We start from the raw sequence: 18,709 nt of genomic DNA on the forward strand, positions 1-18,709 counted from the left end.
AAATAGGTGTGCCAAGCTTGTAGCATCATACTCAAAAAGACTTGAGGCTGTAATTGGTGCCAAAGGTGCTTCAACAAAGTATTGAGCAAAGGCTGTGAATACTTATGTACATGTGATTTTTTTTTTTTTTACTTTTAATAAACTTGCAAAGATTTCAAACAAACTTCTTTGTCATTATGGGGTATTGTTTGTAGAATTTTGAGGAAAATAATGAATTTAATCCATTTTGGAATAAGGCTGTAACATAACAAAATGTGAAAAAAGTGAAGCGCTGTGAATACTTTCCGGATTCACTGTACAGTAGCACAGCATCTTATTGAATGAAATTAAATGAGCTCACAACAGCATTTGTGGTATAATGCTGATTATGACAGGAAATAACTTCGACTCATCCATAGTTTCTAAAAAAAAAAAAAGAAGCAAAAATTGCGGTAAAAGTAAGGCCCTTAAAATGAAAGTGAATGGGGCCAGTCCAAAAACATTAAAAAGTACAGTTTCAAAAATATTGCCACAAGATATAAACACTATACATGTTAGCATGATTGTAGTGTGATAAAATTGCTTACAGGATTTACGGATGTAATGCCATTTTTAAATTGGATATAACTTTCCATAGAAAAGGTTAGTAAGCAAACTTTATCACACTAAAATCATGTTAACACGTATAATGGTGTGGCCATACTTTTGAAACCGTGTGTATTTTAATGTTTATAGACCGGCCCTATTCACTTCCACAGTAATCACATTACTGTAACCACAATTAGTACAAGAAGTATGGTAGTTTGCTATTCCTGAGTCTAGGTTACACTGTTGGTCACTGAAGGGTGGCGTGACAGCTAATATCCATGAACTATCATTCATTTCCACCAACAAGGCCCTACGTACGTGTGTGTGTGTTTGTGTGTGGTGAGGGCACAGGGCAAGTGTTCTCCCTGTAAATGCGAGAGTGTCATGTCTGGACAGAGTTACATAACTGAACTGATCCTGTTTCTGTGACACCAGGGGAGCCGTTGGGATGTAGTTTCAACAGTCAGACACTATTTCATTATGCTGTAATGGGTGAATGGGGGGTTAAACATGAGGTAACCCTTCTCTCTCTCTCTGTCTGTGATGGGCACAGACTCCCGTTTCTCTAGACATGTGCCCTCAGAGGCCAGAAACATATTCTAAACAAGTATGCAAAACTTTAATGCTTGGCCAATGCAACGCAAGCATGCTGTCCTGTTGTACATAACGAATATGTTTGTGTTACAGTGGCGGTAAAATGCCTCTGTCTGTACTTAAAAGGAAGATTCTGGGTTCAATACAAGTTAAGCTCAATCGACAGCATTTGTGGCGTAATGCTGATTACCACAAATAATCGTCCCTCCTTTTCTTAAAAAAAAAAGCAAAAATCGAGGTTACAGTGAGGCACTTACAATGGAAGTGAATGTGGACATTTTTTGGAGAGTTTAAAAGGCAGAAATGTGAAGCTAATAATTATATAAAAGTACTTATATTAATTCTTCTGTTAAAACTCATGTATTATTTGAGCTGTAAATTAGATTATATTGTTGTTTTTACAGTCATTTTAGGGTTTTAAGGTTTATTGACATTACATCGTCATGGCAACAAAGTTGTAAAATTGGCTATAACTTTTCACAGTAAGGGTTAGTAAGTGATTTTATCACAATGAAATCATGTTTAGACGCATGTCTTGTGGCTATACGTTTGAAAAAGTGAGTATTTTAACATTCAAAAATTGGCCCCCATTGACTTCCATTGTAAGTGCCTCACAGGAACCCAGATTTTTGCTTTTTTTAAAGAAAAGGAGGGGCAAGTACAAATTAATCAAGTCAAATAAACAATAAACATTTGTTCATTATCGCTGCAGTGTCCTTGTATTAGTTTAATATTGAAAGTCATGAAGGCATGGTAAAAAGTTAAAATAAGTTTTAATGTGATCATCATATAGAAGTCCTGACACTGTATGTCAGAATAACTCTTAGTAACTGTACGCTCCCTCGTCAGTTCAACTGTGTGTATGTGGGTCTTTGAGGTCAGCCTACTGACATTTCATAACTAGATGGGTTTACTGGTTGATGTCGACAGTTCTTATGGGCTGATGCTCAGCTATTCATTTCAGAGGCTTGTAAAGACCAGTAGAGAGAGAACAGCATAAACTATGCTTATACTTGTGGTTAGGGTAAGGTTACATTGTGGTACTTTGGTTAAACACAGTACTTATGGTGTTTTTAAAGTTGTTGATTTTGGATGTCTGCAGCTTATACAAGTTCAACCATATCTGTGTGATTTGCATGTAGATTGTATATTAAAAGGGAAGTCTGAACTCACATAGGCCTGAACTCGATGAACTCTCATGTGCGCATGCACGCGCACACACACACACACACACACACACACACACACACACAGAAAATTTCCCTTGTTAATGCCTGCGCATGAGTCAGAACTTGTCATACAGTATAAATAGAGTTGGACTAACAGTTCTGCTCCTATATTGGGCTGCCCATCAATCAAAAGTTTCCAACTGAGCTGTCAATGGCCGCTGCCATGGTGACAGGATTTGACAGACAGCTTGCCCTGGAGCAACAGCTATTGCAGGATTACCAAAAATCCCATCTACGGATCAACGCTGGATGGCATCAACGCTGGATGGCAAAATCAGCAGTCTTACAACGTTCTGTGTGACATGTTCACAGATGGCCGATTAATAGCCTTTGCGATGATCGTCAGCCTCCAACAAAGTACTGGCAGTGTAAGAAATTTAGCATCGCAGCCGGATAGTGTGACTGCTATTACGACAGTCAGATGAGATATTCCGTTCCTCTCTCACACCCTAATTCACTTGGAAAGAAACCTGCTCTGCGTCTGCACCATAGCAACATTTGTGCCCAGTTATCACTCTGCTCAAGCTCTTTCAATATTTTTTTTTCTTTTCATTTTATATAATACTTGGAGAACAGTGTAACACGTCAGCAATGTGAAAGCATTATTCTCTGAATTAAATACAGAGCTTAGGCTACAAAATGAAAATAAATAAATGATTGCATTTTCTTAACGTTTTTTTTTTCTTTACATTTATCATGCATTTTCTTTACAACGTTATTTTAATTACTATTTTACTTTTAATAAATTTACTTTAAATGTCTGTAAACTTCTTTAGTTAAGATTCACACCATTACAAATTTATTTAAAAATAAATAATCAAATAAAATAAAATAGAAAGATTTAACAATTTATACTGGTAAGTATTTATGGAACATTTTAATCCAAATCAGCAAATACTGTTGGATAAAATTATAGAAATCTATTTCATGTTTGTGCATCATCCATAGGGAATTTGCAATCATGATATACTATCAGTCTATATGAATTTTCCGAAATTTTGCATGGCCTATAGGTTACTAATCTAAAAAAAGGAGAAAACGTACAATAACCCACCTTTTTTGTTTTCTCCAATGAGAACGGAGAAGTTTGTAATTTTTCGGGCCATTAGTCTTTTTATTTCCACAATGAATATTTGCTTGTGGTAGCTCATAATTACTGTAGGCTACCTCCTGCACTCACGTTTATTCTCAGCATCTGTAATTTTCTGTATCTGTGATCAAGCTGTCTTATTACAGGCCTATTTGACAAAATCCATCTTTCTTGTAAATGTTAGCCTATGCTCAACAGAAGCATGGAGCAATGGAAATGCTGATGTCCTGACTTTTGCCGTTTAAAATTACAGTAATGAGAACAAGATTTGTTTTTTAATTACAGTAATGGAAAATGAAATATTTTTAAATTACGGTAATGAGAACGAGATTTGTTTTCGAATTACGGTAATGAAAATGAGATATTTTCAAATTATGATAATGAGAACAAGATTTATTTTCAAATTACAGTAATGAGATTTTTTCTAATTACAGTAATAAGAATGAGATTTGTTTTCAAATTACGGTAATGAGAATAAGATTTTTCAAATTATGATAATGAGAACAAGATTTATTTTCAAATTACAGTAATGAGAATGAGATTTAGTTAGAAATTACAGTAATGAGAATGAGATATGTTTCAAATTATGATAATGAGAACAAGATTTATTTTCAAATTACAGTAATGAGAATGAGATTTTTTCAAATTACAGTAATGAGAATGAGATTTTTTCAATTTACAATAAGGAAAATTAGATTTGTTTTCAAATTACAGTAATGAGAATTAGATTTTTTCAAATTATGGTAATGAGAATGACATTTATTTTCAAATTACAGTAATGAGAATGAGATATTTTCAATTTACGGTAATGAGAACGAGATCTGTTTTCAAATTACGGTAATGAGATATTTTTAAAATTATGGTAATGAGAATGAGATTTATTTCCCCATTATGGTAATGAGAATGAAATTTTTTCCCATTTTGAACCATCATAATCAGTGCTCAATGGCCCAGTACTGGCAATGATCAGAAAATGTTGTCACAGTACTGGCAGCTTTTCTTGCATACTGGCAGTTCTTATTAGGAGTACCAGCCTGGATTTCTTCCCACTTCAAGCACTGATCACAATGCAGTCACAATGCAAAATATAATATCCAATAAAAATTTAAGTAAATTATCCATTATTTTCTTTTTGAAAAATATAAATTTTTAAATATTTTTTTACTTTCTCTTTTGATTCTATGTTAAAAATTATGTGGACAATGTTTGTGTATATCAGATGTTTAAATTGTGCTGTGTTAATTTGATGTTATTGTAAATTGGTACTGTCTCATCACTGTCACGACTGCTATGTTGATCAGAACTGCACCCAAGTATTTCACACACCATTGCACTTGTGTATATGGCTGTGTGACAATAAAGTGATTTGATTTGATTTTGATTGATTTGATTTTAAACATATCGAGTGTACTTGTTTTTGTTCTTTTAGACAAGATGTAACTCTAAATAGAATATGAACCTTTAGTAAAAAATTGTTTAAGTTTTATGAGAGAGTTTGCTTGTGTCCAGATTATTAAACAGAGCACAAAAAACACAATACCAGCAGGGCTCTGCTGTGGACAGCTAATTTAAAGGTATGATGCTGGACTGCTGTTCAAAATATATACCCCTCTACCAAAAGCATTTGCTGGAAACTGATGGGCAAGTTTTTTCATTGCCTTAGATAAAATGGTGCTACTCAAAACAACTGAAGAATGAGGAGTCTAAAAGTGGACTCACTTTGTCTCCGCTGGAGTAGAAGAAGTATCGCAGACGTACAATGTTACAGTGGTCTAATTTCCTCATGATCTGTAGCTCACGATTCTGGTCCATAAATATGGATTGAGAGAGAGAGAGAGAGAGAGAGAGAAAGAGTGAGAGAGAGAAATAATCATCAATATCAAATACTGTACGAACAGTGGAAACAGAGTCAAGTACACTTGCTTTTTGAGTCAAAGTTAATAACAAATCAATAATCAAAAATCATGAGGGCATTTGATAGAATTGGGTCCAGCTGGTAAACCCAATAATTGAGGAGGATTCTGGCAAATTCTGTATGAAACTGCCAACAAAATAAGGTGGGAAACTTAATATAGAGCAGTAACATTTTTTGTGACCATACAGTTGTGCTCAAAAGTTTGCATACCCTTGGAGAATTGGTAATATATGTACCATTTTTAAAGAACACATGAGTGAGCAGGCAAAACACATTTCTTCTATTTCTTATGGGATTCATATTCAACTGTAGGTTATAACAGAATGGCACAATCATAAAACAAAACATGGCAAAAAAAAAAAAAAAAATGAAATGACCCCTGTTCAAAAGTCTGCATACCCTTAGTTCTTAATACTGTGTATTGCCCCCTTTAGCACCAATGACAGCGTGCAGTCTTTTGTAATAGTTGTCTATGAGGCCCCAAATTCTTGCAGGTGATATAGCTGCCCATTTGTCTTGGCAAAATGCCCCCAGGTCATGCAAAGTCTTTGGTCGTCTTGCATGAACCGCACGTTTGAGATCTCCCGAGAGTGGCTCGATGATTTTAAGGTCAGGAGACTGTGATGGCCACTCCAGAACCTTCACCTTTTTCTGCTGTAACCACTGGAGGATCAACTTGGCCTTGTGCTTAGGGTCATTGTCGTGCTGGAAAGTCCAAGAGTGTCCCATGTGCAGCTTTCGTGCAGAAGAATGCAAATTGTCTGCCAGTATTTTCTGATAACATGCTGCATTCATCTTGCCATCAATTTTCACAAGATTCCCCGTGCCTTTAGAGCTCACACACCCCCAAAACATCAGTGAGCCACCACCATGCTTCACAGTGGGGATGGTATTCTTTTCACTTTAAGCCTTGTTGACCCCTCTCCAAACATAGCGCTTATGGTTGTGACCATAAAGCTCTATTTTGGTCTTGTCACTCCAAATTACAGTGTGCCAGAAGCTGTGAGGCGTGTCAAGGTGTTGTCAGGCATATTGTAACTGGGCTTTTTTGTGGCATTGGTGCAGTAAAGGCTTCTTTCTAGCAACTCGACCATGCAGCTCATTTTTGTTCAAGTATCGTCGTATTGTGCTCCTTGAAACAACCACACTGTCTGTTATAGAGCAGCCTGTATTTCTCCTGAGGTTACCTGTGGGTTTTACTTTTGTATCCCGAACAATTCTTCTGGCAGCTGTGGCTGAAATCTTTCTTGGTCTACCTGACCTTGGTTTGGTTTCAAGAGATCCCCGAATTTTCCATTTCTTAATAAGTGATTGAACAGTACTGACTGGCATTTTCAAGGCTTTGGATATCTTTTTATATCCTTTTCCATCTTTATAAAGTTCCATTACCTTGTTACACAGGTCTTTTGACAGTTCTTTTCTGCTCCCCATGGCTCAGTATCTAGCCTGCTCAGTGCATCCACGTGAGAGTTAACAAACTCATTGACTATTTATACACAGACACTAACTGCAATTTAAAAAGCCACAGGTGTGGGAAATTAACCTTTAATTGCCATTTAAACCTGTGTGTGTCACCTTGTGTGTCTGTAACAAGGCCAAACATTCAAGGGTATGTAAGCTTTTGATCAGGGCCATTTGGGTGATTTCTGTTATCATTATGATTTAAAAAGGAGCCAAACATCTATGTGATAATAAATGGTTTCATATGATCACTATCCTTAAATAAATTCTCCAAGACGCTTGGAACATCCTATCTGCCAACAACCAAGAAAAACTGTGTCCAGGTGTACCTAGGAGAATTGGTGCTGTTTTAAAGGCAAAGGTGGTCACACCGAATAATGATTTAGATTTTTTTATGTTTACTGGAACTATTTATTTCATTATTTTTGAAGACATCCTCACTATGCAACATTTTTCACAAGAGCCTAAAACTTTTGCACAGTACTTTATGTGTATATATATATATATATATATATATATATATATATATATATATATATATATACACACACACTCACCGGCCACATCAACCATCAGAATGGGGGAAAAAATTGGATCTCAGTGATTTAGACCGTGGCATGATTGTTGGTGCCAGATGGGCTGGTTTGAGTATTTCTCTTGATCTCCTGGGATTTTCACAGTCTCTAGAGTGTATAGAGAATGGTGCAATAACAAAAAACAACCAAAGCCTTGGACAAAATCCAAAGGACAAAAAAGCCTTGTTGATGACAGAGGTCAACGGAGAATGACCAGACTGGTTCGAGCTGACAGAAAGGCTACGGTAACTTGGATAACCCCTCTGTGCAATTGTAGTGAGCAGAATAGCATCTCAGAAGGAACAACATGTCGAACATTGAGGCGGATGGGCTACAACAGCAGAAGACCATGTTGTGTTCCACTTCTGTCAACCAAGAACAGAAAACTGAGGCTGCCGTGGGCCTACCATTTGTGTACCTCAGCAGAAATCCAGATTCGGCAGACCAGGCAATGTTTTTCCAATAGTCTACTGTCCATTTTTGGTAAACCTGTACCCACTGCAGCCTCAGTTTCCTGTTCTAAGCTGACAGTAATGGTACCCGCAGGGGTCTTCTTCTGCTGTAGCTCATCCGCCTCAATGTTCAATGTTCTGTATGTTCAGAAATGCTTTTCTGCATAGCACTGTTGTAACGCGCGTTTATTTGGTCTCACTTTCCTGTCAGCTTGGACCAGTCTGGCCATTCTCTTCTGACCTCTGTCATTAACAAGGCGTTTTCGTCTACAGAACTGCTGCTCACTGGTTGTTTTTCGCACTATTCTCTTTACACTCTAGAGACTGTTGTGTGTGAAAATCCTAGGAGATCAGCAGTTGCAGAAATACTCAAACCAGCCCGTCTGGCACCAACAATCATGCCACAAACTAAATCACTGAAATCGATGGTTGATGTGAACATTAACTGAAGCTCCTGACCCATTTCTGAATGATTTTATACATTACACTACTGCCACATGACTGGCTGATTAGATAATCGCATGAATAAGTAGATGTACAGGTGTATCTAATAAAGCGGCCAGTGAGAGTGTATAGTGTATATATATATATATATATATATATATATATATATATATACACACACACATACACACTGGGGTGTTTAGTGAAGCCATTATCTGTATCTGACTGTTACTATGACAAAATTATCTGTATCTGTTTCTGTATTCGGATAGAACTGGATGTGGGTGTGTCTTAAACCAGAAGTGTCTCAAAACTAATTTTAATATGTAACTCTCTTACATTTATAGTTTCTGCATATAAAATTTGCCTCAGATAGACCTATTTAAAAACAAATTTTTTATTATTAATAATAATAATAATTTTTATTACTATTATTATCATTATTTGTAATTATTATTATTATTATTACAGCGGTATCCAAAAATAATGGCACCCTTGGTAAATATGAGCAAAGAAGACAAATCTGAGAAAAAAAAATCTGCATTGTTTATCCTTTTGATCTTTCATTAAAAAAAACAACACAAAAATCTAACCTTTAATTGAAGTAAAACAATTGGAAGAGGGGAAATATCACATTATTAAATAAATATTTTTCTCCAAAACACGTTGGCCACAATTATTGGCACCCCTAGAAATTCTTATGAGTAAAATATATCTGAAGTATATTCCCATTTATATTTTACATTTTTTAGTACACCTGGGTGACTAGGAACATGAAATTGTTCAGCCATGTCTTCCTGTTTCACAGGGGTATAAATATGAGGTAACACACAGGCCAAATTCCCTTAATCATCAATCACAGTGGGTTAGACTAAAGAATATAGTTCTGATGTGCGGCAAAAGGTTGTTGAGCTATAAGAAAACAGCCAAAGCATTGAAAATGCCCATTTCCACCATCAGGGCAATAATTAACAAGTTCCAATCAACTGGAGATGTTAAGAATTGGCCTGGAAGAGGACGTGTGTCTATACTGTCTTCACACACAGTGAGGAGGATGGTTCAAGTGGCCAAATATTCTTCAAGGATCTCAGCTGGAGAATTGCAGAAATTAGTTGGGTCTTGGGGTCAGAAAGTCTAATATCAGACATCACCTACATCACCACAAGTTGTCTGGGAGGGTTTCAAGAAAAAAGCCTCTGCTCTCATCCAACAACAAACTCAAGCATCTTCAGTTTGCCAGACACTGCTGGAACTTCAAATGCAACCGGGTTCTATGGTCAGATGAAACAAAAAAAAGAGCTTTTTGGCAGCAAACACCAGAGATGGGTTTGGCGTGCACAGAGATGAAGTACCACCCAATGCCCACGGTTAAATGTGGTGCTGGATCTTTAATGTTGTGGGGCTGTGTTAGGAAATGGGGCAGTTATTTAGCATTTTTGGGGGACTCGGGGAGGGGCTGTGGAGAGAGAAGTTTAGTTTTAATTATGAATGATTATTTTATATATATATATATATATATATATATATATATATATATATATATATATATATATATATATATATATATATATATATATAAAATTATAATAATTTATAATTATATTTATCACACATTATACATTTGCACATATACAGTGAAATTCTTTTTTTTCCACATATCCCAGATAAGCTGGGGTCAGAGTGCAGGGTCAGCCATGATACAGCGCCCCTGGAGCAGATAGGGTCAAGGGCCTTGCTCAAGGGCCCAACAGTGGCATCTTGGCAGTGCTGGGGCTTGAACCCCTGACCTTTTGATCAGTAACCCAGAGCCTTAACTGCTGAGCCACCACTGCCCCCATATATATATATATATATATATATATATATATATATATATATATATATATATATATATATATATATATATATATATATATATATATATATATATATATATATATATTATTTTTTTTTGTGTGTGTGTGTTTGTGTATTCTTATGTGACCACAGGGGTGTTCGTTGGGGGTCAGGGTGGGGTTGGTGATTGGGGAGGGGTAATTGATTGGGTCAATGTATTTATGTTGTGTTTTTCTTTGTTATATATCTACGAATCAATAAAAAAAAATGTTAATTGAAAAAAATTTTTTTTGGGGGGGGCTGTTTTTCTGCTAGCGGTACTGGACATCTTGTTCGGATACATGGCATCATGGACTCCATCAAATGCCAACAGATAAAAATCAAAACCTGGCTGCCTCTGCCAGATAGCTTACAATGGGCCCTGGTTGGATCTTCCGGCAAGACAATTATTTAAATCAAAACAAAAATGGTTCACTGACCACAAAATCAAGGTTCTGCCATGGCCATCCCAGTCTCCTGACCTGAACCACATAGAAAACTTGTGGGGTGAACTGAAGAGGAGAGTCCACCAACATGGACCTCAGAATTTGAAGGATCTGCAGAGATTCTATATGGAGGAATGGTCTCAGATCCCTTGCCAGGTGTTCTCCAACCTCATTAGGCATTATAAGAGAAGACTCAGAGCTGTTATCTTGGCAAAGGGACATTGCAAGAAGTATTGAATATAAGGGTGCCAATAATTATGGCCAATGCATTTTGGAGAAAAATATTTATTTAATAATGTGATTTCCCCTGTTTCAATTGTTTTACTTCAATTAAAGGTTAGATTTTTGTGATTTTTATTGAATGAAGGATCAAAAAGATAAACAATGCAGATTTTTTTTCACAGCCTTCTTTGCTCATATTTACCAAGGATGCCAATATTTTTGGTCTCACCAGATGAAGCTGGATATGTAGGCTACATAAACTGTGGAATGTGTTTTTAACTTTAGATTCTCCTGGTATTTCTGACATTCATATCTGCTGAAACAGAATTTTCGTTTTGCAGAGAACATTAAGTACAAATACAAACGTTAAAAGAAATGAGAAAAAATTAATTAAGCCTACAAACAGGTGAAAGCACCATAAATTCATATCAGAAAGTTTTATGATAACATGAGGCATATTTTGTGTGCACATATTTTAACATAATATGGAGGACATAAATACTTAGTTAAATTACATGTGCAGAATTAGCGAAATGCAGTGGAATAAACAACAAGAGTGAGCCTCTATACATTTCTAAATGAGAAAAGCAGAAAAAATTTGCATGTTTTGGTTTCTCCACAATCCTCCCTGTGCAGGAATATTCTGAATAGATTTTCAAGTATTTAAACCTCTATGGAGCATTTAAACAGTTTGAGAATAAAGGCTAAACCATGCAATTACCTTAATTGGTGATGTGAATATAAATGTGGTCAGCTTTAAAAGACACACAGACGAGCTCCGCTATAAAATCATCACTTCTCTGGTCAGGAATTCAACGTCACGCTCGGGTTGGTTTCTTAATCCTTACGTGTGTATTGTGTGAAACATTTGGTGTTGATGTGTTAACAGAAATTTTAAAAAGTGGAAAATGTGTATGATATAGTATCTTAGTTTATGTTACTCTTGACAAGATTAGATTTCTGAAAGGCGCACAATTAACAGAGACTGAAAAGCAGTCGAGACTGCAGCCATCCGATGAACTTGAAATCACACTGTGTGCATTTTCATTCATAAGGTTTACACTGTAGTAATACAGGCTTTACAGACTCATTATTGCTTTGTAATTTTCTATATGTTTATTTAAAATATTGCTTAATACCTGTGCTCACTGGATGTGGGATCAGCTAGACTGTAAGGTGCGTGAGAAGTCAGCCACATCTATGGCAAGTGCTACAGGAAGCGTGGGGTGAAATGTCACCTGAGTATCTGGACAAACTGACAGCTAGAATGCCAACGATCTGCAAAGCTGTCATTGCTGCACGTGGAGGATTTTTTGATGAGAACTCTTTGATGTAGTTTAAGAAGTTCTGAATTTCTTTTCAAATTGTAATAGTAATTTTTCACGTTATTAATGTCCTGACTATACATTGTGATCAGTTGAATGCCACTTTGGTGAATAAAAGTACCAATTTCTTTCCATAAGAGCAAAATCTGTACATTATTCCAAACTTTTGACCACCAGTGTGTGTATATATACAGGTGCATCTCAATAAATTAGAATGTCGTGGAAAAGTTCATTTATTTCAGTAATTCAACTCAAATTGTGAAACTCGTGTATTAAATAAATTCAATGCACACAGACTGAAGTAGTTTAAGTCTTTGGTTCTTTTAATTGTGATGATTTTGGCTCACATTTAACAAAAACCCACCAATTCACTATCTCCAAAAATTAGAATACATCATAAGACCAATAAAAAAAACATTTTTAGTGAATTGTTGGCCTTCTGGAAAGTATGTTCATTTACTGTATATGTACTCAATACTTGGTAGGGGCTCCTATTGCTTTAATTACTGCCTCAATTCGGCGTGGCATGGAGGTGATCAGTTTGTGGCACTGCTGAGAAGGTATGGAAGCCCAGGTTTCTTTGACAGTGGCCTTCAGCTCATCTGCATTTTTTGGTCTCTTGTTTCTCATTTTCCTCTTGACAATACCCCATAGATTCTCTATTGGGTTCAGGTCTGGTGAGTTTGCTGGCCAGTCAAGCACACCAACACCATGGTCATTTAACCAACTTTTGGTGCTTTTGGCAGTGTGGGCAGGTGCCAAATCCTGCTGGAAAATGAAATCAGCATCTTTAAAAAGCTGGTCAGCAGAAGGAACCATGAAGTGCTCCAAAATTTCTTGGTAAAAGGGTGCAGTGGCTTTGGTTTTCAAAAAACACAATGGACCAACACCAGCAGATGACATTGCACCCCAAATCATCACAGACTGTGGAAACTTAACACTGGACTTCAAGCAACTTGGGATATGAGCTTCTCCACCCTTCCTCCAGACTCTAGGACCTTGGTTTCCAAATGAAATACAAAACTTGCTCTCATCTGAAAAGAGGACTTTGGAACACTGGGCAACAGTCCAGTTCTTCTTCTCCTTAGCCCAGGTAAGACGCCTCTGACGTTGTCTGTGGTTCAGGAGTGGCTTAACAAGAGGAATACGACAACTGTAGCCAAATTCCTTGACATGCCTTGACCCCAGCCTCAGTCCATTCCTTGTGAAGTTCACCCAAATTCTTGAATCGATTTTGCTGGACAATAATAAGGCTGCGGTTCTCTCGGTTGGTTGTGCATCTTTTTCTTCAACACGTTTTCCTTCCACTCAACTTTCTGTTAACATGCTTGGATACAGCACTCTGTGAACAGCCAGCTTCTTTGGCAATGAATGTTTGTGGCTTACCCTCCTTGTGAAGGGTGTCAATGATTGTCTTCTGGACAACTGTCAGATCAGCAGTCTTCCCCATGATTTTGTAGCCAAGTGAACCAAACTGAGAGACCATTTTGAAGGCTCAGGAAACCTTTGCAGGTGTTTTGAGCTGATTAGCTGATTGGCATGTCAAAATATTCTAATTTTTTGAGATAGTGATTTGGTGGGTTTTTGTTAAATGTGAGCCAAAATCATCACAATTAAAAGAACCAAAGACTTAAACTACTTCAGTCTGTGTGCATTGAATTTATTTAATACACGAGTTTCACAATTTGAGTTGAATTACTGAAATAAATGAACTTTTCCACTACATTCTAATTTATTGAGATGCACCTGTATATGTAAATATATATATATATATATATATATATATATATATATATATATATATATATATATATATATATATATATTGTATATAGTATTAGAACATGAAGCCTGCTGCATTAGGACTATTATGATTTTTGGCATTGTGACATTATTTTCAGGACACTTAAGAACAACCCCCCTCCCTGCCAATTCTCATTAACATAATTTGTCTGGATGTTTTATTTTTAACTATTCCATTTACTTTTGTTATTCTCATTACAGTAACAGTAATGATTTACAGTAATTTTTTGTACATAAAAATGAAAAGGCAGTACTAAGTAGAGGTAGACCAATATATCGGTTTTAAAAAATGTATCTGTGCCGATAGTTGCCAATAGGTTTTCTTTTTTTATTATTTTAGAACAGCTTGGTTCTACAATACAATAGTGGCCTCTAGAGATGAAATTAAAAAAAAAATCACTGAAACTTTTTGGGGATTTGTTTAATCTACTGTATATCTTTTATTATTGATTATATTCATTCCTATTTTTATCCTCACTTCAATGCATATTTTTATTTTATTTTGTCTTTAATTTTTGTCTTTTTATTTTCAACTTTCATTTTAAAATAAGAGTCCTGAAATAAGTGTATTAAACTAGTGTACTATTTCTAGTTTATCGGTTAAAATCTTCTTTATGCACCAACTCTTCATTTTTTCTGGTTATAATTGGGATTTTGGTTGCACTTGTAGTGTCTATATATATGTGCCCATCATAGTACAGAAAGACTAAGAATTTTTTTTTAACATGCTATAAAACATTTTTAAATCTGCCTATTAATCAGTTATCGGCATTTTCCTCCACCTTAGTTATCGCTATTGGCAAAATACACTATCGGTTGACCTCTCGTCCCAAAGGAGCAATACTATAACATATAAATACTTTACTATTTAAACAAAAATAAATCTTTTTTTATTATTGTGGTAATAAGAATATCACAATGAACATCTTTTTTCACATTCCGGTAATGAGAATTGGGGGTTAAAATGTGCGGAATGAAAATAATCTCACAATGTAAAAAATTTGAATGGCCCTCAAAAGGCTTCATTTTCCAGGTCCAGGACATTTTCTTGCAGGTTTCGTGAGAATCACCCCATAGGCCTTGTCACAATTCTGATACACATGTCCTGCTTACTGTGGCTTTAGAGTGAAATTTGAGCAAATAAATGAAACACAACCAAAGATATATAGTGCACATTCTTACCTTAAACCTTTTATCCTGTAGAACCTTCTTTATGGCCACAAGCTCACCAGTGTCACAGAGTTTCGCCTGATATACAACTCCAAACGACCCATTCCCGATGACCTTTGTGTCCGTGTAGCTGACCTCCTGAGGTCGGTCGGGACCCTGACCGGGGGTCGCGGCAACTGTTGTAACTTTACTGCCATCTTTATCTCCTAAAGAAAAAGATGAAAGAGAAGCACTACATGCAAATGTACCTTGAATATTCCGTTGTTTCATCAATGCTCCGTACTGGTCGAGTTTAATATCCCCAGCATGCTTTTTCTTTTTCTTTTTCTTTTTACAAAGGCACAAGAGCTAAAGATGTTATTATGCTCTTCAATGTGTGATCCTGTATATGTGTGTGTGTATATCAAGAACTACTGTGTCCTCATTCACCTGAGCTCATTTTCAAGTAAAACACATTGTTCACACCTCACTAGATTTTCACACCACTGAGGAAGCACTTGACAACATGAAAATGGAAAATATATTCATACATTCAGACCTCATTCTAATAAGGAATTATACTGCACTAGTTGTTCCCAACTTCAAAGGTGCATGTGCATTTATTTTTTTATTAGCTTTTAAAATACTCATTAAATACCTTTTTCTTCTCTGTGTATTCTCATTTCTATTGACAACAGTATTTCTCTCTCTATAATATAAAGTTTCTCTCAGGTTCAGTGACAGGGACTTCCTAAACACTTTTTATGGATAGCACATGGGACCATTAAAGCAATGTTCTGGGTACAACACAAATTAAGTTAAAATAAATAAATCGCAGTTACAGAAAGGCACTTTCATAAAGTGAATGGGGCCAGTCCATTAGCATTACAATACACACTGTTTCAAAAGTATAGCCACAAGATGTAAACATTGTACAATAACATGATTTTAGTGTGGTAAAATTGCTTAAACAGTTTATCAGCATTGTGTCACCATGTCAACAAAGTTTTAATATTGGACACAATGTAGCACAGATAAGGTATGTAAGCGATTTTATTACACAGCCCTCTGGGATACCCAATTCTGATTAGTCAATGGCGCCATCTAGCTGTCTGATATCTCTGAGTAACAACCGCACATCCAGGGATTAAGACGTATCAGGCTGCTCATCTGAGTACTGCAAGTCATCTTTCCTGCTTCTCAGATAAATGTGCAACCTCTACAAGTAAGCTAATCAAATAATTCAATGTTTTATGTGCATTTATTAATTTATTTGTCAAGTAGTCTTGTTATAGGCGGGATAATGGGGAATCAGACAGTTACAAATTACAAAATAGACACCAAAGCAAACCGGAGGAGGCGATTTATTGTTCAGCAATTTATTTTTTCTCACATAATTACATAATTTAAACGAATATCAATATTTTATGTCCATTTATTTAATGATTTGGTTAGTAGCTGTGTAATAAGCGGGATAATGTACAGTCAGCCAGTTGTTATCCATTTCACGTCAGTGTCCTGCTCACCCTGTTGGGCTTATTCTGCGATAACAACCGCCTTATTATCACACTAAAATCATGTTAATGTGTACAATGTTTACCTCATGTTGCCATACTTTCAAATTTGTATTTTAACATTAATGGTCTGGCCACATTCACATCCATTGTAAGCGCCTTATTGCAACAGCAATCTTCTTTTTTTAAATAATTGAGGAACGAGTTGTACTTGTTTTTTCCTTGGTAATTAACATTATGCCACAAATGCTATCAATTGAACTACACTTGTATTGAATACCTTTAATCTGTGAATTGAGGATTTAAAATGGAAACTAAAGTTAGATTCCGAATCAGTGTTTATAGAGTGATATAGTCCAAATCAACGCAAAGGTCGTGGAAATCACTCATTGTCAATTAGGAAAAAACACCAACTGACCATGAGTGACTTCATAAAATCAGAGATGTTCTGAAGCCTGAATTCATCAGTATAATAATCACTCCTATAATGTACATATTTCACATTCTCAATGAATGACACACTTTTTTATTCCAGAAAGGTGAGTCAACAATCAACATCAACCTTACTTTGGTGTGATGTATGAGTTCAGAGATTCATCTCTGTGGAAAGGGAAAAAAGAGGGTAAGGGAAATTATAATTAGCTCTTTAACGTATGAAAACAAATATTAGGGTGAGCAAATGATGACAGTTTTTTCATCTTTGGGTGAACTATTTCTTCAAGTAAAATAATTTAAATCATATTTAGGGGAGTATTCATTTCTGAATTCTGCGTGTGAGTGTCTCTCTCTCTCTCTCTCTCTCTCTCTCTCTCTCTGTGTGTGTGTGCGTGTACATTTGGCAGGTCAGGTGAGCAGTGGAGTAAAGTGCAGATAGAGTGCACGTTCAGCACAGGGAAATGTGATGAGTCAGAGGGCGTGCGCACACATACTTGCGTGATGAGCTAATAAAGATCTCTGCTCCCAAACTTACGAAGCATGGAATTTTAATTGAGTCACGGCCCATTACTTACCCAGATCATTCTCCCTTCCTACTCCTCTGACACCATCCAACACAGCCAGTCATTTATCTATTCAGATAAACCAAGTCTTTTAATAGAAGACTCAGCTTGGACTTAATCTTCTCCTAAGAGATCTCTCATCATTACAGCTACATCATTAATCATGTTATATCATATACAGAATTATTATCCCTTACCTTTAGCACTACTTAGAACACATGAAAATAAACTGATCATGAATAAACATAATATAACCATGAATTTGGTTATGCCTGCAGAATTTGTACATACCACATCAGTTGCATGCTTTTTTACCCATATTATAATTGTATTTTGAAACTGTTTTGAATAAATTTTGTATTAATACATGGTAAAATTTTAATATTTCTGACAAATTTGGTGACGCTTTCAACTATCAATAAAAGTTTTGTACTCTAAGCTGAACTTTGACCTTTTTTAAGCAACGCCTTAAAAACACTACTGACAAATTTCCATTCACCATTTTATCAGACAAGCTTTGGTTATTTTGGCTAATGTAAGTTAGGGGTGTTTGGATAAACTTAAGTGGAATTTTAGAGAAATTATAAAAAATAAACAAAAATCCAGTAAAATGTTGTTGGCGGTTTACTTTCAATAGCGTCACAGATACTTTTTTTTTTTATTACGTTACTGCGTAATTTAACAATTTCTTCACAAAACGGCAGATAAAAATGCTTTGCAATACATAAGAATAATATTCATTAATATTTACCACTTTATGAGCACTTAACACAGTGTTTTCACTGAAATGTCAAATTCATTCCCATGCGATGATATGTAAATCTTGTCTCAGCCAGCAACCAATAACCAATGGTTTAGCGAAGGATCAGTTATCACATTTTACAGATTTTGCCAAATGTGCAGATTCCATGTAAGCCTACCAATACATATATATTTAAACTACTGTAGGTCTGTCAATCGATTAAAATGTTTAATCGAATTACATCATATGCCGATTAATTAATCAAATTAATAAATGCACCCGATCTTGTGCAGTCTGTGGCTTGTTGC

The 18,709-nt window shown here is 35.8% G+C and overlaps 1 protein-coding gene across 1 annotated transcript in view; it reads right to left on the reverse strand.

Moving 5' to 3' along the window:
- Nucleotides 1–18,709, reverse strand: part of LOC127445310 (glycogen synthase kinase-3 beta-like) — a 45,070-nt gene that overhangs the window by 17,381 nt on the left and 8,980 nt on the right. Inside the window, exons 2-3 of the mRNA XM_051705299.1 lie at nt 15,181–15,374; nt 5,200–5,283 (exon numbers count right to left, since the gene is read on the reverse strand). Of these exons, the coding sequence (XP_051561259.1) occupies nt 5,200–5,283; nt 15,181–15,374 (278 nt within the window). The remainder of the gene's footprint in view (nt 1–5,199; nt 5,284–15,180; nt 15,375–18,709) is intronic.

The sequence above is a fragment of the Myxocyprinus asiaticus genome, chromosome 8 (genome assembly GCF_019703515.2).
Source record: "Myxocyprinus asiaticus isolate MX2 ecotype Aquarium Trade chromosome 8, UBuf_Myxa_2, whole genome shotgun sequence".
In the NCBI taxonomy this organism is placed as follows: Eukaryota; Metazoa; Chordata; class Actinopteri; order Cypriniformes; family Catostomidae; genus Myxocyprinus; species Myxocyprinus asiaticus.